Here is a 27,983-nt window from a genome sequence, read left to right on the forward strand (position 1 = left end):
CATTGAAATTAAGACTCAATTCTGATCTTGCAGTAGCACAAAAGAATACCTTACATCAGGGTAATCAATAGGCAGATTGCAGGCCAAATCCGGAACACAAGACACTTTTGAACAGACCCCAAAATCCTTTTATTTACTTTTTATCATTTATTTAGTTATTATTTTCTCTGAAGTCTGGACCTTGACTATACTTTGACCAAGAAATCTGGACCTTAACAAAAAATAATTGACTACCTCTGCCTTACACCAATTAACGATTGACTTAGTTCAATGAAGATACCCAAAGTTGACAGTGAGTGTTGTCAAAAAGTACTCTCTTCACAGCATCACAACCAGAGGGAAAGTATGTGAAAGTGAGATCTGTATAGAGTAACATTTGCCTATAGATTATGGTGCCAACTTGTTTTTAGCAGTTAGTACGAACACTTCAAAATAAAAATGGATTCCAACCCTGGGACAAGAACTGAACTATCACCTGTTAACATAGAAAAACTGGAAAATTGCTTTCCACTAATTTGAAAAACAAGTTTCAATTTAGACAGTTTACTACATTAGATTAATCACCATTAGGGTGCTAACTTAAACATGCTACAAGCCAGGGTTTGTTGTTTAGGGGACAACTGAAGCATGCACTGTGAAGCTATAACCAGAATATTCAACAACATTTATTGAACCTTATTTTTCCCATTACCCTCTACCTATCTTGTTGTAAGTGAAAAATATAACTATGTGGTTTCTCAAACTCTGCTTGATAAAGTTAGAAATGTAACTGAATGACCCTGTTTCTGAATACATATTGTGTATTTGACTGTATCCCCATTACAAACCCATGAAAGAAACTAGGTTTAAATTTTATTCCATGAGGAAAATTTCTGTATAAAGGAAGTTAAAATTAAATAGGAAACTACAACTTCCTGTTCAGTTTGGACAGCACAGTTACAATGTACTGGTACCTAGTTTAGAAAACCTTGTGTAGAATCGGAGACAAGGAGAAATAGGAAGTTTAACCTTTGTCTTCTAGCCATGCAGAATCATACCATGGTTCTGTAGGTCCTACTAGGGAAGCATTATGTCCATAACTGTGAAGCTTAATCAGAAGCACTGATCATTAGAAGTGATAATCTGTGCTTCTGAACAGTTAGTGATGTTGTCAGTTGTATCATGTATTGCTATAAAACATAAGTAATGTTGGGGGTAAAGTTTTTAAAAGTGCCTGAGTGATTTAGTCTCACTGAAAATCAATGGGACTAAAGAACCTAATGGGATTAAGAGGCTTTCTAAATCTTGATTCCCAGGAATCATAATTGAAGATTCATATATAAACAAATATCAGTCTGTAACATCACCAGGCTCAGACCATGGCTCAATAAAACTGAATTGGAACGACTCATAAATGAAGTCTCTAGAGTATTGCTTTTTATATGTAGGATATAGTTGGTTCAAAATACAGCAGCTCACATTACAGGCTATAATGTCTTGATAATCAGACTCCTGTTAAAGTCTCTGTAGGCTTGCTGTCATTGATTTCAAAGTAGTTCTATCCATAGTCAAGACCCTTGAATGGATATGGCACAGCCAGTCTTTCCAGCTGAATATTATGGTCAGAATTAATTTGTTTTGCCTTAATTGTAAACTTGGCTCAGGGCACTTTGTTTCTATGTATTTCCATATCTCCTTCACCCACCCCCACCTACTCTTCCCCCCACCCCCCAAATTATGAAATTCACTGACTAATGGAATTGAAGACGCTAATCTTCACCTAATTCAGGAGTCCAAAGAAATATTCACATAATTCAAAAGTTATAATAATTAGACAGCTTTGAAGGAGACACATATACATGATTATCATGATTGCAGCTGGTGAAGTGTTCTAAATAGATCCCTTATGTTGATAGAAATAATGTGTGCTGTGAGATACTGCATGTTAGAAGAAATTAACTTAACATTGGCACATGACAGGCAGAAAGAAGGAGTGCAAGAGAAGCAGGAAGAAGTAGGGAGGATGGAGTGACAGGAAAGGAGGCCATAGAAAATGTTGAGAACAAAATTAGCATAGTATGAAAGATGAGAAACCAATTTGTTAGTCTCTAAGGTGCCACAAGTACTCCTGTTCTTTTTGTGGATACAGACTAACACGGCTGCTACTCTGAAACCAAACATACGGTGGGAGAAGGGCAGCAATAGAACGAGCAGGGGAAAAAACTTCAAATGGGCCACAAACAAGCTGGGAACAACAGTCCTTTGAAAGAACCAGGCTGTAGGGGACAATGTGGGGAGGCTGCAACTGCCAGAGGCCTGTTTCTTTGTTATGAGCCCAGTAAACACTGGCTGCATCCAAGTATATGCCCCATCATTCAGTGCACTGAAATGGTTTCCTAGAAGGAGCAATGTGGATTATACGGTTCCTACTTCAAGACCTTACAACCTTTTTTCCATCTTTAATGGTTGCACAGTGCCCAGCACAATGGGGAGATGGTTCATTACTAGGGCTCTTAAGGGCTACTATAATACTAGTAATCATTTAATTTAACACACTTATGCAGATTCTATTATGTTAAGTGGTTTTTGAAGTGTTAACCTGGTTTATACAGTTTACTTTTGTCCTAATGTGGACAAGGCCTTGTATACTATGCTTTCTTCATACTGCTTTGTTTAAACGTGTGTCCAAGCCAAGATTCCATGGTTTAAGAAGTAATTCTGGTAAACCTATCAATGTTAGAAAGGCAAGTACTGCTTATAGACACGTGGGATTTTTACAGTTTATAAACTATGCATAAACACCGCAAAAAATAAATTAACTAGAACCGAACTGAGACTTAATTTCCGTTGAGATTGTTAATACTTTATTTCTAGGGCTGTCGAGCAATTAAAAAAATTAATTGCGATTAATTGCGCTGTTAAACAATAGAATACCGTTTATATAAATATTTTTGGATGTTTTCCACATTTTCAAATACATTGATTTCAATTACAACACAGAATACAAAGTGTACAGTGCTCACATTATATTTATTATAAATATTTGCAATGTAAAAATTAAATAGTATTTTTCAATTCACCTAATACAAGTACTGTAGTGTGATCTCTTTATCGAGAAAGCTGAATGTACAAATGTAGAGTTATGTACAAAAAATAACTGCATTCAAAAATAAAACAATATAAAACTTTATTGCCTACAAGTCCACTCAGTCCTACTTCTTGTTCAGCCAGTCGCTCAGACAAACGAGTTTGTTTACATTTGCAGGAGATAATGCTGCCCGCTTCCTGTTTACAATGTCACCTGAAAGTGACAACAGGCGTTCACATGGCACTGTTATAGCGGGAGTTGCAAGGTATTTACATATCAGATATGCTAAACATTTGTATTCCCCTTTACGCTTTGACCACCCTTCCAGAAGACATTTCTATGCTGATGATGGGCTCTACTCAATAACAATCCAAAGCAATGCAGACCCATGCATGTTCATTTTCATCATTTGAGTCAGATGTCACCAACAGAAGGTTGATTTTCTTTTTTGGTGGTTCAGATTCTGTAGTTTCTGCATCGGAGTATTGCTCTTTTAAAACTTCTGAAAGCATGCTCCACACCCTGTCCCTCTCAGATTTTGGACAGCACTTCAGATTCTTAAGCCTTGGGTCAAGTGCTGTAGTTATCTTTACAAATCTCACATTGGTACTTTCTTTGCGTTTTGTCAAATCTGAAGTGAAAGTGTTCTTAAAACGAACATGTGCTGCGTCATCATCCGAGACTGATATAACATGAAATATATGGCAGAATGCAGGTAAAATACAGAGCAGGAGACATACAATTCTCCCCCAAAGAGTTCAGTCACAAAATTTAATTAACACTTTTTTTTTAAACGAGCATCATCAGCATGGAAGCATGTCCTCTGGAATGGTGGCCAAAGCATGAAGGGGAACATGAATGTTTAGCATATCTGGCACATAAATATCTTACAATGCCGGCTACAAAAGTGCCATGCAAACATCTGTTCTCACTTTCAGGTGACATTGTAAATAAGAAGCAGGCAGCATTATCTCCTGTAAATGTAAACAAATTTGTTTCTCTTAGCGATTGGCTGCACAAGAAGTAGGACTGAGTGGACATGTAGGCTCTAAAATTTTACATTGTTTTGGTTTTGAGTGCAGTTATGTAACAACAACAAAAAATCTACATTTTTAAGTTTCACTTTCACGATAAACAGATTGCACTATGGTACTTGTATGCGGTAAACTGAAAAATATTTTCTTATTTTCGCAGTGCAAATATCTGTAATAAAAATAATATAAAGTGAATACACTTTGAATTACAACACAGAATACAATATATTTGAAAATGTAGAAAAAACATCCAAAATATTTAGTATGTTTCAATTGCTATTCTATTGTTTAACAGTGATTAAAACTGCGATTAATCCCAATTAATTTTTTTAATCGCGATGAATTTTTTCAGTTAAATTGCGTGAATTAAAGGTGCGATCAATCGACAGCCCTATTTATTTCTTCTACTCCTATTCAGATATCTTAACCAGTGGTTTAGCCATTTGCTGTAGTTATACTATTAACTCTATTACATTTCTCCTTTGACAAGTTCTGCGTTTGTGTGTTCTAAACAATCAAAATCTTAATGTATCAACATTTAAAACTGAATTTTAGGCACTTTTGATGTAAGAAAGAACAAATAAAAAGATGAATATTTTTTCTAGCCTATGCAGTTCAAAAGCATGGCAGGCAGAGGTCATGGCAGTTATATCTAATTAAAATGCTAGTGATACAAATTCATTGAGTATTTTACTTGTGGGTTATGCCTAATCTCAACTGCAGCATCTGCATCCTCTGTTGCAAAAGCTGCTTTGGAAATTCACAAATGCAAAGTCCTTGCTATCCTAGTACCCAGATGACATAGCCAACCACTATATTAGAGAGAAAACAAGAGAAAGAAGCTCACTGCTATTGTCATCTTCCTCCAGTGTGTCCTGTCTTGTCTTACTCTGTAGTTTCCTTGGGGCTGGGATTATTACAAGAATATTGTCAGTCCTTATGTAATGCATGGCTAGAAAGGGTTAAACATCCTGCAAAATAAATAACCCACAGAAGACATGTGGGGAGATAATGTTTGTGTTTTTGTGTATTTACATATGTATGAGTAGGGTCGACAATGTAATCAACAATCCCTGTCTATGCTTGTATTCTGATGTAATTTAAATTAATTGTAAAGACGGGATATCAAGGTATTCATCTCTTTTTGAAATGTACTGTGAATGATGGAGGAAAAAGCAAATGGCCTTAGGTTAATTCCTATAGCTAAGTACAGGTGAGGGACCTCCTTCAAAGTCATCCTAATTACCTTTTGTTCTCTGAGGAATCCCAATTTATCAAAGAGGACATGAAATTGTATAAAAGATCCTTGGGTCCTGATTCTGTCATCTCAGATCTGCTTAGGCTTCATCAGGGGAAGTTTGAGTCGCAAGACTGAGGTCCCAGTTATGCTGGTACACCCTGAATATGATATTTGGACATTGGACTATGAACTATTTCTGAAAGAACTCTTTGCAATGACAAAGCTCACCATCTATGCTATGAATCTGAACCTCAATAAATTGAACTCATGTCTGTATGTATATTGATCTTTTAACCACACACTCTCTTTTCTTTTTTAATAAATTTTAATTTAGTTAATAAGAACTGGCTGTAGCGTGTATTTGGGCAACATCTGGAATATTCATTAACCTGGGAGGTAATGTGTTGAACCTTTGGGATTGGTAGAACCTTTTCTTTTATATGATGAAATAAGATTTTCAGAAATCATCATATTTGACGTGGGTACCTGGATAGAGGTCTGAGGCTGGATCACTTTAAGGAAACTGTGTGTTTGGACTTCTTCGTAACCAGTAAAGTAATAAAGAAGCTGTTTTATGCTGACTTGGTAAATCTAAGTATTGGAATATCCACCAGCTTTATGAGGTTTGGCAGCCCCATTCTTTGCAGTTCACCCTAATTGAGTGACCATAGCTGGCCCCCACTAGGACACTGGTCACAGTGGCGTAGTCGTGGTTGGATACACATTACCACAGGTTAACTGGGTTTTTGGATCAGAACCACATGCTTGTCAAAATTTAATTTTGATATTGCAGAGTTTGAGGGTTAAAAATCAGTTACACCAAGTGGCGCAGGATCAAGATCCTGACAGAAGAAGCCTGGAAGAATTGTGCTCACAGAGGGGGTTGTCTTTTAAGAAAAAGACCCCAGAGCAGGAACTGAGAAATCTGTTAATTGCCAGTGATAAGGAAGCAGACCTAGCGAAAATGCTTGCAGTGAGAAACCAGAAGGTAGAACTTGAACAAAAGCAAAAAATAGTTGATATGGAAGGAGAAGCTGCTGAAAGAGAACGCCTGTGTTTTTAACATGAACAAAGAATGGCATATATTCGATTGCTAAGGCAAAAGTGGACAGACTTAAACTCCAACTCAAGAGAATAAAGAAACAGCAGGAACTGTATCATCCTGAAAAGCCAGCTTCTCTCAAACACAGAGATGGGGATAGAATCTATTCAGTTTGTAACAATGTTGGTATGTTGTTTGACTCTAAGCAGTTGCCTGTGTGTAACCAAATTTACCCCAACACTGCCGCCTTTTATGTAAATGCTTTTACTGTGAGCTCAGGTGAAGGTAACCCCATAACCTGTGCAGAGAATGTAAAAGTCAATGGTAAAAGCTGTTTAGGGCAAATTACAACTTCTAACATCACTCTTGTTAAAGCAGATCTTGTCAAAGAGGAAGATTTATTTGGTAAATGAAAGAGTGTGAATATTGTAATCCTCTGATGAAGTGGGTTTTAACCCACAAAAGCTTATGCCCAAATAAATTTGTTAGTCTCTAAGGTGCCACAAGTACTCCTCGTTCTTTTTGCTGATACAGACCAACACGGCTATCACTCTGAAATATGATTTTACTGTAAGTGTGCCTTTAGCCAGAATCCATCTTGAATGGAATGGTGTTAAACATGAAGTTATAGCTGATGTAAGGAAGTTATTCCCTAAGGATCTTTTGATTGGGGATGATGTTAAAGCTTTGTTCAGTCAGGTTGACATAAACCAGTCACAGGAAAGAAATAATCCTGAACCTGTGTCTATTAGGGGCAAGGATTTGCCTATGGAGGTCTTTCTATTTAAGTTGCCCAGGAATGGTAAATTAAAGTCTTACTTGCACAATTTGACACTATAACTTTCTGGAGACTCTTGTGTTGGGTATTTAACACTTTAAGTGCAGGCTGTAAAGGCCTTGTTAGCCTGCAAAACACACATTCCATTTTAACACTTCCACTTCAGCTGGATTGAAGATAAAAATCCCACATATCAATTTATGCTTTTCTGGTAGCATACATGAATGTCCTTTGTGCCAATATAAAATAATCCTATTATGTTTTCCAGCCTCCACTCCTCCCAGGCTATTTTAGTTTTGTGTACCTTACAGGCTGAATTTATCCACATACAATATTTAGTTCAGCATATAAATATAGTTCTTACACAGCTGACCAGAACTGGGGCTCATGACTCAGTTCTGCCTTTGAACTATACCTTGTTCTTCACAAAGGCAAGCTATCTATCCTACCTTCATTGTAAAGAAATAGCAGGGCAAAAGTATGTATTTTTATTTTTAAAAACTGTAGAAGCTTAAGCAAGCAGGTTTATTAGCTACTTGCTTCTTACAAAAAGGTCTAGAAACATTTCACTGCATATTACTGTGACATTTTGAAGGAAGTTGGTAGACCACAGAGTAACCCAACATTTAAATGGAAATCTTGTTTTACATAGTAGTATTCACCTTTCAGTGACTGGCACAAACACATGATCAAGTAACCTCTTCTTTTTTCTAGATATAATGTACCAGATTTTAACTGATTTACATTTAACCATAATTTTAGGTACAACCCAAATCCCCAGATTAAATCAATGGGGTTCTGCTGCAGTTAACAAAAACTGCTCTTTAATTTTAGTGGTTGTTCACTGCTGTTTCTTCTGCTACAAGACAACCCTGAAACAATGAAACGTCTCCTTTTAGTGGGACTGCCTAGAGCAGGGATTCTCAACAAGTCTTGCTTGTGGCCGCTTTGACAATTTTTCCTAAAATACTTAATTAACTTTAGGAAAAACAAATACATATGCATGTGCAATCACAGTAATTTATTTATGATGGGGTGTTTTTGAAGACTCAACAACAACATACAGCTGTCTCTATTTTTTACTGGACCTAAACAGAATAGAAACACAAATAAGGTGCTTTGCATGTTCGTGTCCTTTTTGTTCTTTCTTTTGCTTTTTTTGGTGGGGGTGGGGGTGTTAGACCTGCTAGCAAGTCTGCTTCTGTGAAAAGTGATATTTGTATGTTTGTTAATATCGCTTTTCACAGCAAAGACTTGTTAGCTAGCTGGGAGGCAGTGAAAAGCAATATTAACAAACATGCAAATATCACTTTTCACAGCAGCTTTACTCAGCCCTGCCAAACGGGGGGACAAATTAAACCATGGATGGGGAGGTGGGTAGGGAGGCAGTGGGGGCCAGGAGCGATGGGGTGCATGGGTGAGGGGCCAGGGGTGATGGGGGTGGTGGTGGTGCGCAAGCCTGAAGTCCAGCGAACGTGGGACAGAGTCTGCCGCTGTGCAGTGGAAGCCCAGATCCTGAAGTTCCCACGGTCAGAGCCCGCTGCCGTGTGGCCAGAGCCTGCTGCCTGCCACAGCAGCGCTGAAGCCCGGAAGCCACAGCCCCACTGCCCCCGGGAAGGTGGGGAACTGCTCTTCCGATGTTTCAGAGTAACAGCCGTGTTAGTCTGTATTCGCAAAAAGAAAAGGAGGACTTGTGGCACCTTAGAGACTAATAAATTAAATGCTCTAATAATAATAATAATAAATGCTCTAATAAATTGGTTAGTCTCTAAGGTGCCACAAGTCCTCCTTTTCTTCTTCCGATGTTTGTGGCTCAAAATGGGGGGCAGGGCCTAACCTCACCTTGCTGCTCCCTTCACCCCTCAATCACTGCCCAGGAGGCTTTGGAGGCAAGAAAAGCCCCTGGTGGCCACATGCAGCCACGGTGCCTGCATTTGAGAAACACTAGCCTAGAGAGACTTAAAGGCCACAAACTTATTTTAAAATATATCCTCACAATCTTAATTTGCAAGTTTAAGCACATCTACTTTACAGAATTTGCAGAATGAAACAGCAGCAAGGGTGATTCTATGGATAAGTGTTTTTTAGTTGTTTCCCAGCAATGGTACAACCGAGCTGAAGTAGATTTTCATTACCGGTATATATGGTAGTGAATTGCCTGAAGCCTGTCTACACCAAAGCTAGCACGAGTGCTTTAGGCATGTTTGCACAGCATGTATGCACTAATCCTGACTGGGGATCCAAGCACTATGTAATAAATAAATCCCCTTCTCAATGTCCTTCAACAGAATTTAAGCACTATCATTAACAAACTACACTTGGTTGCTCGCCAGTCTGGGTTTAACTCAGTTTGGACAAAGGTTCAACATGCCATCTAGCTCAGGGTAGAGACTGAACACAATACAAGGCTGAAATTATTTATTCCCAGTTCCTTTTCAGGCTCCCAATTAATTGTTCAAAGGCTAAGGTTAGATATTTATTTCCCAGATTTCAACTGGGAACTTAATCATCCATTATTCTAAAATGATTTAGAATTGCATTTGCAGGAAACACTGAGAATATTTACACACACCATTGAGTAAATGCTCAGCAATTTGAGCATTAAGTAACAAAAAGCTCTCAGACCGCCCCATCCCCAATGTATACATTTAACCTTAAAATTCTGGCTGGCAAATGACACTCCGCTTCCCAATCTCAGTTACACTGGCTGTAGGGCCCCATGAGCGAATGTCTCACATGCACGCGTTGTAGCACCAGTTACCTGTTCACAGTGAATATTAGTTCCATGGTGGAGATAGTTGTCTGGTTGTTAAGTGTCAGAACACTTGCACCCTAGATTCCTACAAATATGTAATCCCACAATTCTAGTATAAATATTTGCAAAAGAACAACCTGATCTCACAGAAAACCAGAAAACGTGAATAAGTTATTTATTTGCGCTATGGCAACACCCAAAGGCCCAGATCAAGATTGGGGCCGCAATATGCTAGGCTCTTTACAAAACTGAAAATGACAGTCACTCTCTGAGAGGTGGTTTTACCTAATCTGAAACAAAATGCAACAGGTAACCTTTACCTCCCCTCTCCCGCCCATTTGCACCCTCCTCTCCCCCCCTACCCACCGGGGCTGGGAGCAGAGCCGCAGCTCCAGGAGGGTACACAGACAGAGTAAGGTGACTGGCAGCTGGGGCCCCAGGGGTTGGGGTCCCGGGTGCAAGGCTGGCAGCCAGGGAACTGGGACAGCAGCCGGAGCCAGGAATGTAGCTGGGTAGCACTCCCTTCCCACCTCCCATGGGGGCTGGCCCAGGCTGCAGCTGTGTCCCCCTGAACATTCTTCTGTGCCCTCCCCCAGGGGGCACACTCTACAGTTTGGGGACTTCTGGGTTAGAGCATAGTTTTAAGGTGTCTCTTGTGAACTAGAATATTTTTTAAAACTCAGGTTGGCTCCATCTATGGTAGCCAGCCCAACAGTTGGAACTGGATTTAGCCACAACCAAATTTTAACCATGCATAAGATGGAGGTTCCTCAGTTGAAACCCCCTATGTAGACAGGACAGTAAATGACAAAGTGGGCACAAAAGCCTTTGTAATTAAAAGCTGCTTCAAGACAGACAGCTGTAACAGCTGTCCCCTGAGAAGCAAATTCCAAAATACATGCATACTCAAACAATTAAGACCTTCCTTACGTTGGAAATTAAGTCAATTCTAATAGTTACACTAACAGTGCATGCCCCTAGTGCTAGCAACAGTAAGTTCTAATGTAAGCCATTTTATCTCCAACTATACCAGCTCCAAGCAGCCTCGGTCATAAACATGCCAGTGGTTGACCTACTCAAATCCTCACTAATGCTAGAACAAGGATGGGAATATTCCACCAAAATTGCTAGCATCAATACAGCCCAAGACACTAAGTAAGCCAAGATGGCTGAGTCCTGTTTTGGTTTGTTTGTGTTTTTAAACACTGATCAGTGAGTGATATCCCCACCCAAGAAAAAGTAACACCAACATCCCTACTTGTTTTCCACACAGTGGTAGACTTGCCTTTGTGATATTCAATTACAGTAACTCACTTAAAGTCGTCCTGGTTAATGTTGTTACGTTGCTGATCGATTAGGGAACATGTTCGTTTAAAGTTGCGCAATGCTCCCTTATAGCGTTGTTTGGCAGCCACCTGCTTTGTCCACTGCTTTCAGAAAGAGCAGCCCGTTGCAGATAGCTGGTGGGGGCTTGGAACCAGGGTGGACCAGCAGCCCCCCGTCAGCTCCCTGCTCCCCTAAGTTCCCTGTGTGGCAGCCGCCCAACAGGTTACCAATTGCCGGGCAGTTCAGCTATCCCTCCTCCCACTGCTATGTGCTGCTCCTGCCCTCTGCCTTGGAGCTGCCCCTGGGAGCCTCCTGGTTGCTGTGCGGGGAGGGAAGGGGGGAAGAGAGGTGCTAATGTCAGGGTGTCCCCCTCACCCAGGCTCCTGCCCCCCGCTCCTTTGCCCCATCTCCACAGAGCTGGGTGGGGGATGGGACGATGGGAGGGGGAACACCATATGACAGGGCTCAGGAGGGAGGTAGCTTGCTGGCAGCAGCTGCTGTCTCAACTTGCTGATCTACTTAAAAAGAGAGTGTACTTACAGTAGGGTCAGCATACTTAAAGGGGCAATGTGTGTCTCTCTCTCACACACACACGGTGTGTCTCTGTCTCTCTCTGCCATGCTGTCTTCCCTTCCTCCATTCGTGCGGTCTTGTAGAGTGTGAGGCTACATTAACAACAATGTCTTAACCCTTGAGGGCTCAGCCGAGTGCTAGTTCATCATTTAGCAGTAAGGCATTCCCTGGGAAATATCCCACCCTCTTCCACCTTCTGACTCCACCACCTCAACCAAGCTTCACAATCATCATTGCTGTGTACAGTATTAAATCGTCGGTTAAAACTTATACTCTGTGTGTGTGTGTATATATATATATATATATACACACACACATAAAAAACAGTCTTTTGTCTAGCAAAAAAAAATTCCCTGGAACTTAACTTCCCTTATTTACATTAGTTCTTATGGGGAAATTGGATTTGCTTAACATCGTTTTGCTTAAAGTAGCATTTTTCAGGAACATAACTACAACATTAAGCAAGGAGTTACTGCAGTGTATTCTGGATCACGTGGAGGCTATTTTTAAAATGATTAGACACTAGCTCCAGGACTGTTTGGTAAAATGAAAGGGCAAGTATTTAAAAATGCTGTGCTTAAGATGTTCTGCATTTGCTGACATTTTGCATATGCACATAAATTGCCTCCTTACACAATAATCAAGACATGGATAGATATTTAGCATACCTTTAATGAACCAAGACTAAATTTCCCCCTCATGCATGCAGCTTACACACTACTTGTCTACCATGACTAATGGAGTTGATCTAACATGCATCATACAATATTTATCTCAGGACCAGGACAACCTTGAACCAACTGCAGGAATAAAGTACCTCAGTTAACACCAAATCAAACTTGTATAAAACCAAACTTTGCAAATATTGTTCAATCCCTCTTTTGTTCAAAATTTTAATGGGACTATGTTCATATAGTAAGGACTTCAGAAAAGATGACTGACCTAGCCAAAAGATAGGCTAAAAATTATGAGTAACTTGTTGTAGGTTGAAAAAAAAAGAACAGCAAAACATGCAAAAAAGTCTTCTCTATTCTTTGGGCATCAGATAATGTCTCTACCTATTGCTTTACCCTAATTGAATCTGGTACAGACTAATTATCATCCCAGTGGTCTCTTTCTTAGCCTCACCCTTTCATCAATGAAAGAATACTTGTGTTACAACTTATCATACCACTGTCCATTGGGCACTTACTTCAGCCATCCCACCATCATGAGATTCTTCAAAGGTCTGGTCAATGCACCAGTTAAGAGAACCTGTCCTTATGTGGAATCTCAGTTTAGTGCTGTCAAAGTATGCAGATACACCACCTTTTGATCCTTTGGGAGAGTGCTCTTTATCTCACAATACTAAATACCATATTTTTAAGTCTTCATGGAAGAGTTAACTCAAGCTGCTACCCAGATGTTGCCCCTAACTCCACTTCCTCAATGCTCTGTGCAGGAAATTAGTAAGCTCTCTCTAGAGAAGAAGTCACAACTACTTATTTTAAAATCAAACTAAGTGAACCACAAAGCACCATGCACCAAACGTGAACCAGAAGGAAGACATGTACTCAAAGTAGCCTCCTGGTCTCCTCCTACTATTTTGGAAAGTGCTGGTACTGCATAAGGATTATGGTTTAGTTTACAAAAGGTGGTACACTTTTAAAAAGAAAAAGCAAGGCTACAAGTTAACCATGGCAGGTATCACAACAGATTAAGAACTAAAACTTAGAAAGAAAACGTTGTTGACCGTGCTTGAAACTCCACTTGCTGATCAGTGGCAAGCAGGAGGCTCTCTTTTAAGAGGGAATGAGATGACTAGGACATCAATTTCTACATGTTGTCACTTTCTTGGGTTTTCAGTTCTGTGCTTGCACTTCTGTCAGTTTTCCCTGACACCAGCAGAACAAAATTAAGATGTTGGTCAATTTCACTTCTTCTAGTCAGAACCCCATCAGAAGATTACTATATCTCACTGCTGCTCAGAAAACAAGCATCATCCAGTCAAGAGAATGAAACTACTCATATCGAAACAAATATACCCTATTCCTCTTCACAGCAGGCAGGGAGACTAGGGAAAAGTTGTAAGTAACTGACAACCATAAATATTTAGGAGGTTTCTGTAAAAAGGAGTAAACTCTCCCCCAGCTCTGAGTCACTGTGAAAGTTCCAAATTTATGAGTTTTCAGCATGGTACCTCACATCTTTTTGTAGAAGTTAAGCATTTTCACTTTCTCCATAACACTGGCTCCTCCAAACCCAGGTACAGGAGTCTCGGGCAAAGCAAAGTGGTTATGGATTTTTTTATTTTTAAGAAGAGGATAGTGTGACATTGCGCTCCATATGTTTTATGGAAATATGCTTATGAGTGTGAATATGATGTAACTGGAATATAAAATGCCTCTTGTAAGGTATCATAACAAAGGTTATAAGCTACTGAATATATTCCTTCTAGTTGTATGCATGTAACATTCTTGTATCTTAAGCTAGAAATATGAAGCATAACTATGAAGTCCTATTGTAATTATGCAAAGTGTGGGCCATTAATGGTGGTTTGGAATCTTGATGGCTCCCATTGACTAGGACAACTGGTTGTAAATGGTTTATTGACCTGCACACCTTCCTGTGTACCTGTGGGCCAACTCAGGAAGAATGGAGACTAGGGGTCTTAAAGTGACATGTGACCATGTCACATGATGTTGGAATCCATCTTAATCCTTGTACTTTTCCATTGATGAGGCGGGGGTGGGGACAAGCACAGACAAAAGATTCCTGCCTTGTGCCAAAGCTATACAAGGGAGTGGAGCAGGACAAAGGGGGCTGCCAGTCATGAGAAAACCCCTGCTTACCACCTGAGATGTCTGCTGGATCTAACAAAGAGTGTACCCGGGGAAAGGATTAGGCCCAGACTACGAAGAAGTCTAGTCTGCAAAAAAAACTTATTGGAACATCTTTGAGGGCAAGATATTACCTGTAATCAGTTTCTTAATGTATTAGGCTTAGACTTGCGTGTTTTGTTTTGCTTTGTGACTTACTTGGTTCTGGCTGTTATTACTTGAAACTACTTTTTATACTTAATAAAACCACTTTCGTTGATTAATAAACCCAGAGTAAGTGATTAATACCTGGGGGAGCAAACAGCTGTGTATCACTCTCTATCAGTGTTATAGAGGGCGGACAATTTATGAGTTTACCCTGCATAAGCTCTATACAGAGTAAAATGTATTTATTTGGGGTTTGAATCTCATTAAGAACTGGGTGTCTGGGTGCTGGAGATAACTGAAAATAGCTCAGCAGGTCACCTAAGTCTACAGCTTTGGGGACATGGACCAGACCCTGGGTCTGTGTTGCAGTAGATTAGTGTGTCTGGCTCAACAAGACAGGGTTCTGGAAGTCCCAAGATGGCAGGGAAAATGGGCTCACAGGTAATTTCAGCACATCAGGTGACAGTCCCAAGGGGGTCTCTGTGACCGAACCCGTCACAGCTAGCTAAGTAGTTGTGCAATATTCTATAGGAAAAGGATATAAATAACCCATCTCTCTAATGGTCCCTCAGTTCCTTTCATTTGAAGGGTCTAGTGCAAGAAACTATCAGTGCCAAGACCAGACTACACTCCTGTAGACTTTCCACTTTCTGCCAGACTGGTTCAAGCGTAATTTTCTCCTCCTGCCATGTGGATAAGAATGTCTGTGTAAATTGAAAGCTGGCTAACCTATCACATGAGTAATGATAAATAGGATAGAGACCCATCTATCAAACGTGAGGAACTGTTCCTGTTTATGTACCAGTTTTGCAATGTTTTGGACTTCTTATACAAACCAAACTCTCACAGAGCAAACATTTAATAGCTCACTTAATGGGGTTTCTGGTGCAACTGCACCTGAAAATGTCAGTTCTAGATATCATGTTATCAAAAAGATATTGACAGCTACAGAGTTGAGAAGAGCAATAAGTCTGATCATGCTGCTAGGAAGACTGAATTATTAGGAAAGATTTAAGAACTAAGTATGTACCACATAGCTTTTACTCAGCCAGGACATAGAAGGAAGGGTGACATAACGACTGTTTACAAATATCTGAAGAGTGATCATACTAAAGGTAATACAGGAATTATTTAGTGTAGTAAAGAGGAGTAAAACTAAGAGAAAAGTGATGAAACTGTGAATAAGAAGACTTATTCTGAACACCGGGAAAAGCTTCCAGACATTGAGGTGTATTCAGCTGCGGGATCATTTCCCAAGTGAAGTGATTGAAGCTCAATAAAGTGGGGCATTTAAAACTAGACTGAACAAAAACCTCAGGGAACAATCATTCACTGGGATACCTGAAGATGCATACATATTTCAGAAAATAACTCGCAGCCCTTTTCAACTGGATCTCAAAGCCTTTTACAAAGGTGAATACAAATTAACATTTTTACATTAGGTTAATGATGCAGAAGCAGAGCAGCTTGCCCAGAATCATTACAGTCAGGAAGAGTTACTCATCTGGAGTATTGCGTACAGTTCTGGGTGCTACATTTCAGAAAAGATGTGGACAAATTGGAGAAAGGCCAGAGAAGAGCAAAGAATATGATTAGAGGCCTAGAAAATATGACCCATGGGGGAAGATTGAAAAAACTGGGTTTGTTTAGTCTGGAGAAGAGAAGACTGAGGGGGACATGATAACAGTTTTCAAGTACATAAAAGGTTGTTACAAGGAGGAGGGAGAATAACTGTTCTCCTTAACCTCTGAGGATAGGATAAGAAGCAGTGGGCTTTAATTGTGGCAAGGGCGGTTTAGGTTGGACATTAGGAAAAACTTCCCATCAGAATGGGTAAGCACTGAAATGAATTGCTTAGGGACGTTGTGGAATCTCAGATTTTTAAGAGCAGGTTACACAAACACCTGTCAGGGGTGGTCTAGCTCTAAATAATACTTAGTCCTGCAGTGAGTGCAAGGGACTGGATTAGTTGACTACTCAAGATCCCTTCCAGTCCTACGATTCTATAATTCTAACTACCACTCAAATGCTCAATCCACTAGACCAGAGCTCCAGTACTGAAGTGTTGACAAACCTTAAAGATGTTTTCTAGCTCTAGCTTTTATTAAGACAGGATTCCAGTCTCCATGGTTGTCAATCTTGCACTTCTCAATATATTGAATTGCAAACATTTCAAAGGACTATGGGCACGTTTACACTTGCCATTTAAAGGGGAAAAAGTCCCTTTTTTGTGCAAAAACTGTGGGAGCATCAATGACTTTTTGCATACAGCTCTTACGGGTGATGCTGTTGCAGTGATGTGCGAGTGAAGACACGTTCTTCCTGTTTACAGAGCTTTTAGCCTCCACAGGATATCCTACAGTACCTAGGTGATCACTCTGGCCAGCAGCTCTGCTGCTCTGATGCCAGGTAAACAGACATCCAGCCCTTCCCCAGTAAAGCCCCAGGAACTTTGAAACTCCCCTTCCTGTTTTCTCAGCAAATGCTCACTTATCTGGCCAGGTGACAATGCCTGCTCCACAGAGCAAAGGATCCCCTGCTTAGAGCAATGCTGAGCTACTGGAGCTGATCAGCGTTTAGGGAGAGGAGGCTGTGCAGGGACCCCGCCCCCACACCCACAAGACCTATCATCAAAATGTTGAGAGCTGCACTGTGGGATAGCTACCCTCAGTGCACTGCTCTCATCGGCTGCAATGGAAGTGCTGCAAAGGAAACACACTCTGACACCCGGGGAAGTGAGTACACAAACCAGTGCTTTTCTTTCACTGGTTCACTATCACCAGTGAAACTGACAGCGCACAAACTCTGCAAGTGTAGACATAGCAAAAAGTTAACAATGTGTCATCCTTAACTCACCTGGTCTTGGCTATCTATTGCTAGTTGCTCACTGTTTTCACAGGCTTTACTTATGGCTTTAGGCAGTCTTGCACAATGCTACTTAACCATTTGCCTGAGGTAAGTAATTTTTGTGTGTGACAGGAGAGTGAATCATCAGTTTTGTCATGAGTAGGGCGGATGTATAGACTGTGTCTTTGCTACCACGTCTTCACGAGTTTCAAAAGCTTATTTAAATTTAGATATTTCTGAATTTACTTGGTAGTGGCATTAGTCAAAGTACTTAAGGAAAATTACAAAATCCAAAACCTCAATCCCTCTCAAGTTTTCTCTGTTTTTTTTTAAACACAGAATAATTTCCTCTCCCATGTGATAGCATTTCCTTTTGAATTTCTAATGCATCAACACCAGAGATGGCCTGGACCTATTTGTATTCCAGTAAAGCCCTAATCACACCAATACGTAAGCTGTTGCTTAATTTTAAACACATGAGCAGTCAGAATATCAGGGTTGGAAGGGACCTCAGGAGGTCATCTACTCCAACCCGCTGCTCAAAGTGGGACCAATCCTAACTAAATCATCCCAGCCAGGGCTTTGTCAAGCTAGGCCTTAAAAACCTCTAAGGAAGGAGATTCCACCACCTCCCTAGGTAACCCGTTCCAGTGCTTCACCACCCTCCTAGTGAAAAAGTTTTTCCTAATATCCAACCTAAACCTCCCCCACTGCAACTAGTCCAGCTCACATAATGAATTACTCATGCACTTAAGCACTGGCATGAGCAGGGCCTTCCTGGCATACTAAGGGCAGATACGGTAGATGAAACGAACCATTCAGATTTTATTTTAAAAAAATGTTTAATGACCACTGGGTGGATTTTTTGTTAGACATTTCCCACCGAATTAGTCAAAAATTTGACATAATATATAGTAGCTCTACAGTGACTGAGGAAAAGTTTCCCCTCCCCCTTATTTGTCCCAGGCTATACTGAGGAAAGAATTAATACTTTCAAGACTACATTGCTTTCATACTGCTGCAGCTAGAGTATTTTTCCAAAAAACAAGGAATTCAACAGATTACATGCTGAGACCTAGCATTCATTCCCTGTTCTCTTTCAGACTGCAACAAGTTTATATGGCAGTTATAAAACCCTGAAAAACAATCACTTATGAGAGAAACAACAACAAATCCGTAACTATCAAGCAGTCAGAAGGTCACATCACCATGCAAAGTCACAATATCTATCACAATAAGTCACAATGTATTAAATCAGATTTAAATGTTAAACAAGTTTGCTTTCACTGATCTATTCAATACATGCAAGGAAATCATGTTACAATTTTTTAAAAAGCAATAGGGAACCTCATAGATCTGCAAACTCTTAAACTGAGTCACATATGATATTATTACTGTAGCTCTGTCCTTCCTTCCTCCCTCCCTCCCTGTTGTCCGTCGCCTTCCTGTCTAAAACCTTTTCGGGGCGGGGGTAAGGGCCTTGCCTTTTTACTGGTTTCTCTAATGCACCTTACGAACACGGTTGCTAGTACCCGAGTGAGTTAAGAAGTTCGCTAGTCGTGCCGGGCTGAACAAGGATTCATACTGCACATTCACAAAGCGCCTCCGGTCAGCCTCTAGACTCCCACCCCATTTCACAAATGCCACAGAAAAGCAGCACCTTTGGGGTGCGTACAGCACCCTCCACAAAGCAGGGAGCCGAGGAGATGAGGGGCGCTCCCATCCTTTAGGGCGGCACGCGGATAAAGCCGCTACCCTTATGGAAAGGGCCACGGGGTATTTGGCGGCCGCTCTGCACGGCCAGGCCCTTGGGCCGAGCCCCAAGGCGTTGAAGGGCTGGGCGGCAGGCGGACAAAGGGCCCGGGCATTTCACGGTCTGGCTTTAGGGCCGGGAGCCCTGGCCACGCTGACACTGACCGGGGCCCGTGGGGGGCAGCCCCGCCCGGCAGGGGGCCGGGGAGCCAGCGCTGGCACTGCCCTGAGGCGGCCGCGGCTGGCTCCCTGTCCTGCACGCCGCCCGCGGCCCCCCCGGGGGGGTCAGACCCAGCACCGCCGGGCAGCGCCCCACACTCCAGCCCTCGGGGAAGCGGCGGCCGGTGCCCTGCCCCGTCCCGCTGGGCACGGGGGTGGCCAGCCCCGTCCCGGGCAGCGGGTCACGCCGTCCTTGCCGCGCGGGCTGCCCGCGCAACGGGCCCGGGTTGGGCCGCGGACCGAAGGGGCGGAAACCCGCAGCGGCAGCGAGCGCGGCCCCCCAGCCCCGTACCTTGGCCATGGCGGGAGAAGGCGGCGGCAGAGGCGCGCTCGGGGCCCGGCTGGCTCAGGTCTGTCCCCGCGGGGGCCCCGGAGCGACTCTGGGCGCGGCGCAGCGGGAGCCCCTGGCGCTGTTCCCTGGGTGTCTCTGTGCCCGGCGCCGCTCGCTCGCTCGCTGGGAGCCCCGTGTGCGGGCCGCAGGGGGTGGGAATTGGGTCCGGGCCCAGCGGCCGCTCCTCCTTCGCCTCCGGAAGCGCATTCCTTCCCGCGGCCGTCAGGCCCGGCCCCTGGGCGGGGGAGCAGCTTGGCGGGGGTTCCTCGGGGGCCCGGAAACTGGGACTAGGGCCCCGGCCCGACTGACTCACCTACCCCTAGGGGCACCCCCAATCCCCAGTGTAGGGGACGTCCCCGCCCCATAACATTGTATCGCCAGGGCAAGTTACATGGGCGCTGCCCAAGTGTAAGAGACTCTTGCTCCCCCTCAAAGCTGCCGCAGTGTGTGTGTTGCTTTTAATTACAAGCCTGACGATCTTTGGTGGTGGGGTTTTATTTGTTTATTTATTTATTTATAGGCCCCTCCACCTGGTTTCAAGTGATTGTATGAGACTCTCAGCTTTCAGCTAAAAGAAAAAGTAAGTGTCTAGCCTTCTGGGCTGTGGAGTAGGGTTGCCAGGTGTCCGGTTTTTGACTGGAACAGCCGGTCGAAAAGGGGCCTTGGCAGCTCTGGTTGGCCACAGCTGACAAGGCCACTAAAAGTCCAGTTGGCCACAGCAGAGCTAAGGCAGGCTCCCCCTCCCACACTCTGAACTGCTCATTTCTGGCCCCACCCCAGAGCCCCTACCCCCTCCCACATCCCTAACCCCCTCCAATACTCCCCTTCCCCAAGCACCCCTCCCGCTCTTCCTAGCTAGCAGCCACCTCAACTCAGTGGCTCTGCTCTCCACAAGCAGCGGTAGGCTGCTTGGGGAGGAGGGGTCAGATGGAGGTGCTCCGAATTTACAGCTCTCTTCCCCCATAGTCCCTACCTAGGAGCCTCCACTTCAGCCCCTCTGAGCTCTCTAGGGTATGTCTACACTGCAATTAAATGCCCTGCTGCCCTGGCTTAGCAGACTGGGGCTGTAATATTACTGTGTAGACATTTTACAATAGTGTTTCAAATCTCTCCCTGGTGAGGTGAAGGGTATTTGAATCACACATTCCATCTCCCCTGCCCAGGTGCCAACTTTCCAAAGTGCCGGGGAGTGCTCAACCCTCAGCTCTGCCCCACACTCTGCCGCTTCCCCCAAGGCCTCACCTCTGCCCTGCCTCTTCCCACCCAGTTCTGCCCTCTCCTCTGAGCACATTGCGTCCTTGCTCCTCCCCCCAGCCTCCTGCACCCTGCGAAACAGCTGATTGCGGTGGGAGGTGCTGATCCGTTGGGCCTGCCAGCAGGTGGGAGGCACTAGGAGGTGGCAGGGAGCTAATGGGGAGCTGCTAGTGGATGCTCAGCACACACCATTTTTTCCCCATGGGTGCTCCAGCCCTGGAGCACCCATGAAGTCGGTACCTATGCCTGCTTGGGCCTTGTGGTGAAAATGAGCAAGGGTGGGGGAGAGTGAGCAATGGAAGGAGGGGGGATGGAGTGAGCAGGGGGCAGGGAAAGGGTGTTTGGTTTTCTGCAATTAGAAAGTTTGCAACCCTATGAGAGAAGTTTGAAAATGTGACCTGGCTGCACACCAAAGGCTCAAAACCTAGAAAATAAATGCAAAGAACACAAAATGTATTAATCTCATGATTTTTAAGGCCTGACACATGATTTTTTGAATACCTGCAGTTGGCATTATTGCTGTTAGTACAATCTGCCTAGGCTTCACATTGTCTTTGGAGTTTTTATCCTCCAGCTATTTGTCATCATTGTTTATCCCTGATCCAGTGCAGGTGCTCTCTCTGTACTCTCTCAACTCTCTCCCAAAGCTGTAAAACTGTGTTTGGCAAGACACTTCTCTCTGAAGTTTCTTTCCTTTCTCCTAAAGTTGGGCAATTTTTCTACATTGCATCTTAGTATATCAGATAATTTGAGGAACCGTCTTTCTCCACTTCCTTATAATTTCAGTAGAAAATGTTTATCTCAGGCTCTCCCTTGTAATGTTAATTTCAGTCACTAGTCAGAATTTGGACTGTGCTTTGTGTCTTCCATTTTCCACCTCTAATTTAAAGTCACTGATTATATATTTGGTGAGTCTCCCCTCTTTAGGCAATATGACACGGGAAGTACCCCAAATCCTGGGACACATTTTCCCAAGTTCCTGAAGCAGCAGCTGATAAATTGGATGCTGCTGGTTTCTGACTCATCACCATTTCTAGGCCCAATAATCCTGCTTTAAAGGTGAACAGCAAAGGTGAAAAAGAAAATGTATTTGTGCCCTTACCTTAGACTGATCCATTATGATTTATAAAGATTGCCTTAAAGATTTTCCAAAAGTGAACTTTATTTTGAAGAGACAAGGTGATGAGTTAATATCTTTTACTGGATCATCATCAGCTGTTGGTGAGAGACAAGCTTTCAAGATTATATATAGCTCTTTCTTCAGGTCTGAGAAATGTACTCAGACTTGCAGCTTATCTACACTGGCAATTTCACACAGGGGTGTGAAAAACCACCCCCTGAGCGCAGCAAGTTTCAGCACTGTAAAGCACAAGTGTAGACAGTGCACCAGTGCTGGGAGCTACGCCCCTCATGGAGGTGGGTTTTTACAGCGCTTTAGCATTGCCAGTGTAGACTAGCCCTCAGAGTGCCAAGCTAAATGCAAGGTGGAACAGATTGTTTAGCATAAGTAGTTACTACACATTTCAAGGGACCATTCCTGGAGAAGTGTCCCATTAACACCTCTCCATTCATGGGAGGAGGGGGAAGGAAAAAAAGCTGGGGGGGAGGGGTTTAAGTGGAATATAGCTTGTTGCAATAAGCCATAAATCCAGTGTCTGTATTCCGTGCACGATTTTTAGTATCTAGCAAAGTTATGAATGTAAGTTCCTGGGTTTGTCATTTCAAGGTGTTGTGCAGGTTTCTTTTGAGGATGAGGACTAAGATGGGATTCTGAAGGAACTGACAGACTGAATCAGCAACATAGCTTAAAAAAACCAAGCAGGCAAACTCCAGATATGTATTGATTCCTTACATCTCAATAAAGCTCTATAATGTTGTTATCCTTCACCAACAATTGAACAGATCCTGCAATAACTTAATAAAAGGCAAAGGTCTTTTCTGGTTTAGGTGTTATAGATGGCTCCTTGCAGCTAAAACTTGATGCAGAAAGCTCTTAATTGGCTACCTTCTGGACTCCTAGCAGATATAGGTAGCTGTGAAAGAAATGCCAAATAGGAATTTGGTTGAGAGGTTTGAGAAGGTTGAGGCAATTGCAGATAACATTTTAGTGCTTGTTTACACTACCGCTTAAGTCAATGTAAGTTATGTTGCTCACGGGTGTGAAAAAGCCATCCCCTGAGCAAGGTTGGATATTAGGAAAAACTTTTTCACTAGGAGGGTGGTGAAACACTGGAATGCGTTACCTAGGGAGGTGGTAGAATCTCCTTCCTTAGAAGTTTTTAAGGTCAGGCTTGACAAAGCCCTGGCTGGGATGATTTAATTGGGGATTGGTCCTGCTTTGAGCAGGGGGTTGGACTAGATGACCTCCTGAGGTCCCTTCCAACCCTGATATTCTATGATTCTATGTATGCTGGCGGGAGACGCTCTCCTATTGACATAGCTTCCACCTCTAGTTGAGGTGGAGTAATTATGCTGACGGAAGAGTGCTCTCCTGTTGGCCTACAGCATCTTCACCATACACACTACAGTGGTCCAGCTGCATCGGTGCAGCTGAGCTGAAGTAGCGCAGTAGTGTAGACTAGCCCTTAGTCTAAGGCCTTGTCTACACTGCCACTTTCAGCACTGCAATTTTCTTCGCTCGGGGGTGTGAAAAAACACACCCCCCCCGGGAGCAACGCAAATTTCAGTACTGTAAAGTGGCAGTGTAGATAGTGCTACAGCGCTGGGAGCTATTCCCCTTACGGAGGTGGTTTTATTGCAGCACTGGGAGAGCTCTCTACTACACAGCCACGGCAGCGCTTTAATGTCAGCTGTGTAGATATACCCTTTGGCCCGGGCTGCACGGGGGGGGGGCGGGGGAGGCATGGTTTCGAACTAAGATTCGCGTAGCTGAAGTCAAAGTATCTTAGTTCAACTTACCTGGCTGTCCTCACGGCAGCGAGTCAACTGTGGCGGCTGCCCCATCAACTCCGCTTACTCCTCCTGCCGAGGTGGAGTACAGGCGTCGATTCGGGGATCAATCGATCACTATCCGCTGATCCGGCGGGTAATGAAGATGTAGCCTTAGTTTGGTTGTGTAGACTCCCTCAAAGAGGCTAATGCTGATCTCAATCATAGCCTGATTATGCTGCTCAACACAGCATACCAAGTGAGTCTAAAACTGAGTAAGAAAAAAGACACTGCACCTATCAGCTTTGCTGTATATTGGACACCTTCTAATGGTAGAGGGTTTAAAAATAGACCCTGAGAAGGTTGAAGTAATTTTGAGCATGTCCTGTCCACAAAATGTGGAAGACAGAGTTTTGTGGGGGATTTGTAAATTAACTGTCCAGGTTCTGCACAGCTCTACTTTTCACTAGTACAAGTAGGTGAATGATTGACATGGGATAGATTTAAGCAGCAGGCTGCAACTTTATTAAATATACTTTGGGGACTGGCACTACATTGTCCATTCCCAGCTGTCATGTACCAGGCATTTAATTAGTTCCAGTGCAGGTTACAGGGCTTTGGCCATGTATGAAACTACAGACTCTGTTCAGTTGTGCAACTTTTCCCCTGGCAGAGGCCAGAAGGCTGAGTGGGGGAAACTTCACTCTACAAAAACTTCAAGCTTCTCCTCCCACATAAGCACAAGGTCCACCTGTGCAGGAGTCTCATTTACCTCTGGGAGCTGGCCTTTTTAGCCTTTACCTGCACTGATGAGTCAGTAACTGTAACAGCATTATATGAACCTCAATTCCTAGTATTTCTAACCCACCTGTGCTTCCAGGAGGCTGTGAGGAAGGCAAGAAAACCCACTGGACTGCATGCCAATGGTGAATTGTGAGCAGGGTAGCTAGAAATGGGTTGGGTTGGGGAGAAGAGGCTGAGAACTGAATAGACTAGGGTATGTGTGTGTGTTAGAACTGATGCCTTTCATTGGACTACTAATTTTTAGTCAGGCTAATATGTTTTTATAGGAATTTTGCTGTTGTAAATATTTGTTGTTAGAAATCTTAATAAAGGGTTATTTAAAATAAACAATTTGATACCATGTTATAAGGTAAACAGCATGATCAAAATTTACTTATAGCATTATACGCATAAGAACATAAGAATGGCCATACTAGGTCAGACCAAAGGTCCATTTAGCTGTCTTCTGACAGTGGCCAATGCCAGGTGCTTCAGAGGGAATGAGCAGAACAGGTAATCGTCAAGTGATCCAACCCCTGGTACCCATTCCCAGCTTCTAACCAAAATTTCACAAGAATTGTAATGGGTCCAATAAAGTACTATTGAATTCAATTAAAATAGTTCTCCTGCCCCCTCTTTTCATTGGTATTTTTAATTGGAGGAATTGGTAATGATGCCTTGCATTTTGTGTCAGTTCTTTGTAATATATATTAAGTGTGCATAAACAGTTTAAGGAATATATTCTCAATCTGTAGAACGTACCAGGTCAACTGGAAATATTGGCAAAGCAGTACGTGTTCCAGTATATATTTATAATCTGTTCATTTAATAATATTTAATTTTTATGGATTAGATGCCATAGAGCCCCCTTTTAGCCAATAACCAAATTAAGGTAGAAATTCAGAGATCCTGTGAACAGATGATAATGGTGAGAACAAGAACAGATCTGAGTGTAGGTTAGCATCTTAGATACTCTCTTTAAAATATTTATGGCATCTTTTGAATATGGCATTGCTTAGTAGGCACATCTAGTTTAGTTAGCCATTAGAAATAGATTACTCCAGCTAACGACTGACCTAGCCACTGATTAGAACCTAACCCAGGGGTTCTGAAAATTTTTCATTCATGGACTACATTTTAATACAGAGAGTGTTTCATGGACCACCCATTTTCCCACTGATGACTGAGCAGACCATTTCTTCCTGTGTGTCACTATATAACACTCATGTGGCAATTACAGTAATTGCTTACATGAAGAGTAATTTTAGGAAAGTGTTCAATTCTTTAAAGCTATTCTTAAATGCAGTTTAACATCTGGCAATAAAAAGGAGGAGCCAGCACTGTGGACCGCCAGCAAGTACCCCATGGATCATCAATACTCTGTGGACCACAGTTTGAAAACCTCTGATCTAATCTCTTTGGGTAAGTCTACACAGCAAAGACAAACCCTCAGCTGGCCCTTGCCAGCCGACTTGGCTCACAGGGCTCGGGCTACAAGGCTGCTTCATGGCTGTGTAGACTTCTGGGTGCTCTGGGACCCTCCATGTCACAGGGTCCTAAAGCCCAGGCTCTAGCCTGAGCCAGGAAGTTTACACAGCAATGGAACAGCCCTGCCATGGTTTTTCCTTTGCTGCGGAGACACACTCTTTGTGTCTCGGTTTCATCTGTAAAATGAGATAATTATACTTGCCTGCCTCACTAGGCTGTACTGAGGAATAATTAGTTAATATTTGCAAACTATTTTGAAGATGTAAAGTTCTATAAAGTATTATTAATAATAATTATATATATTACAATAGTGACTAGTGGTCCTAATAGAGATCCAGATCCCATTGTGCTAGGTACTGTACAAAAGTAAGAGACAGTTCCTGCCCTGAAGGGTTTACAGTCTAAATAGACAAGACAAAGAGCATGAGGGGAAGGAGAGAAGCCAAGTAACTTTCCCAATAACACTCAACAGGTCAGTGACAGAGACAGAAATAGAGCCCAGGTCTCTTGAGAGTCAGTCCAGTGCAAATCACTGGACCACACTGCCCCTATGGTATCAGCACTTCTTATTTTCCAATTCTATGATTTGGAGACTTCAAGTGACAGAGATCATGACATCAACAAGTAAGATGATCCAATGGTTTCTTATCCTCACTGTTAAAAAGGTGTGCCTATTTCTAGTCTGAACCTATCTAGCTTCAGATTCTAGCCATTAGATTTTGTTATGCCTTTGCCTGCTAAATTAAAGAGCCCTCTACTATCAGAAGTCTTCTCCCTCATATCATTCTTTTCTAAACCCTTTCCAATTTACCAAAATCCTTTTGAAAGCGTGGAACCCAGAACTGAACACAGTAATGGCCTCACTAATGCTGTAGAAAGAGGTAATATCTCCTCACTTCTACTCAATAGTCCCTGACATATACATTGGCTTACACTGGGTCTCTTAGCTACAGTATCACACTGGCATCTTGTGTTTAGTTGGTTATTCCAAGTCATTTCTAGAGTAACTGTTTTCTAGTCAAACCTGTAAGTGTGACCTATATTTTTTTTTTTTACCTAGATGTGTGACATTGCATTTGGTTATATTAAAACACATACTGTTCAAACAAACCCAACTTTCCAAGTGATCCAGATTGCTCTGTAGAACTAACTTATACTTGCGTATCATTCCACCAATTGTTATGCCCTCTGCAAACTTTACTAGCAATTATTTTGTATTTTCTTCCGGATTATTGTTAACAATATTGAATTATATTGAGCCAAGAACAGAACCTGTAGGGTCTCACAAGAAATATCCCCAATGGATGATGAGTCTGCATTTGCAATGTTTGAGATCCATCAATTAGTCAGTTTTTAATCCATTTACTATGAGCTACATTGACTTTTGTATAGGAGGGGTAGGCTCTGAGGGTCACAAAACACTCACTGAGGCCTTTGTATAGATTGCCCTTGACCCTAGGGAATCCACAGAGCTTGGGAACATGACCCAAAGCTCATTTGAAGAAGAGGTAAATATTACCCTCCCATAGAGTTTTTTTCCCCCCTGGATTCTTTTCTTCTGGATTTTACCATTGAGAGGGTGCTCCAGCTCTTAAACTTTAATATTATTTATTTTTGTGTGAAAAAAAAAAGGTTAAGC

General features: G+C 42.5%; 1 protein-coding gene and 1 long non-coding RNA gene across 3 annotated transcripts in view; one reads left to right on the plus strand and one right to left on the minus strand.

Annotated features, from left to right (window-relative positions):
• Positions 1-20,140, minus strand: part of ITGB1 (integrin subunit beta 1) — a 78,556-nt gene extending 58,416 nt beyond the window's left edge. The window contains exon 1 of one of the 2 annotated variants that reach the window (XM_073334422.1): positions 19,892-20,140. Coding sequence is in view for 1 of the 2 variants with exons in the window: in XM_073334421.1 (XP_073190522.1) it covers positions 19,892-19,900 (9 nt within the window). In the remaining variant the exon portion in view is untranslated. The remainder of the gene's footprint in view (positions 1-19,891) is intronic. The other variant, XM_073334421.1, reaches the window with a different exon arrangement.
• LOC140907747 (uncharacterized) lies at positions 19,578-26,142 on the plus strand. Its single transcript, XR_012157605.1, has 3 exons — positions 19,578-19,949; positions 20,451-20,510; positions 22,911-26,142. It is a non-coding gene; the product is annotated as an uncharacterized lncRNA (long non-coding RNA).
• Positions 26,143-27,983: the final 1,841 nt, after the last annotated feature.

This window comes from Lepidochelys kempii, chromosome 2 (assembly GCF_965140265.1).
Source record: "Lepidochelys kempii isolate rLepKem1 chromosome 2, rLepKem1.hap2, whole genome shotgun sequence".
In the NCBI taxonomy this organism is placed as follows: domain Eukaryota; kingdom Metazoa; phylum Chordata; order Testudines; family Cheloniidae; genus Lepidochelys; species Lepidochelys kempii.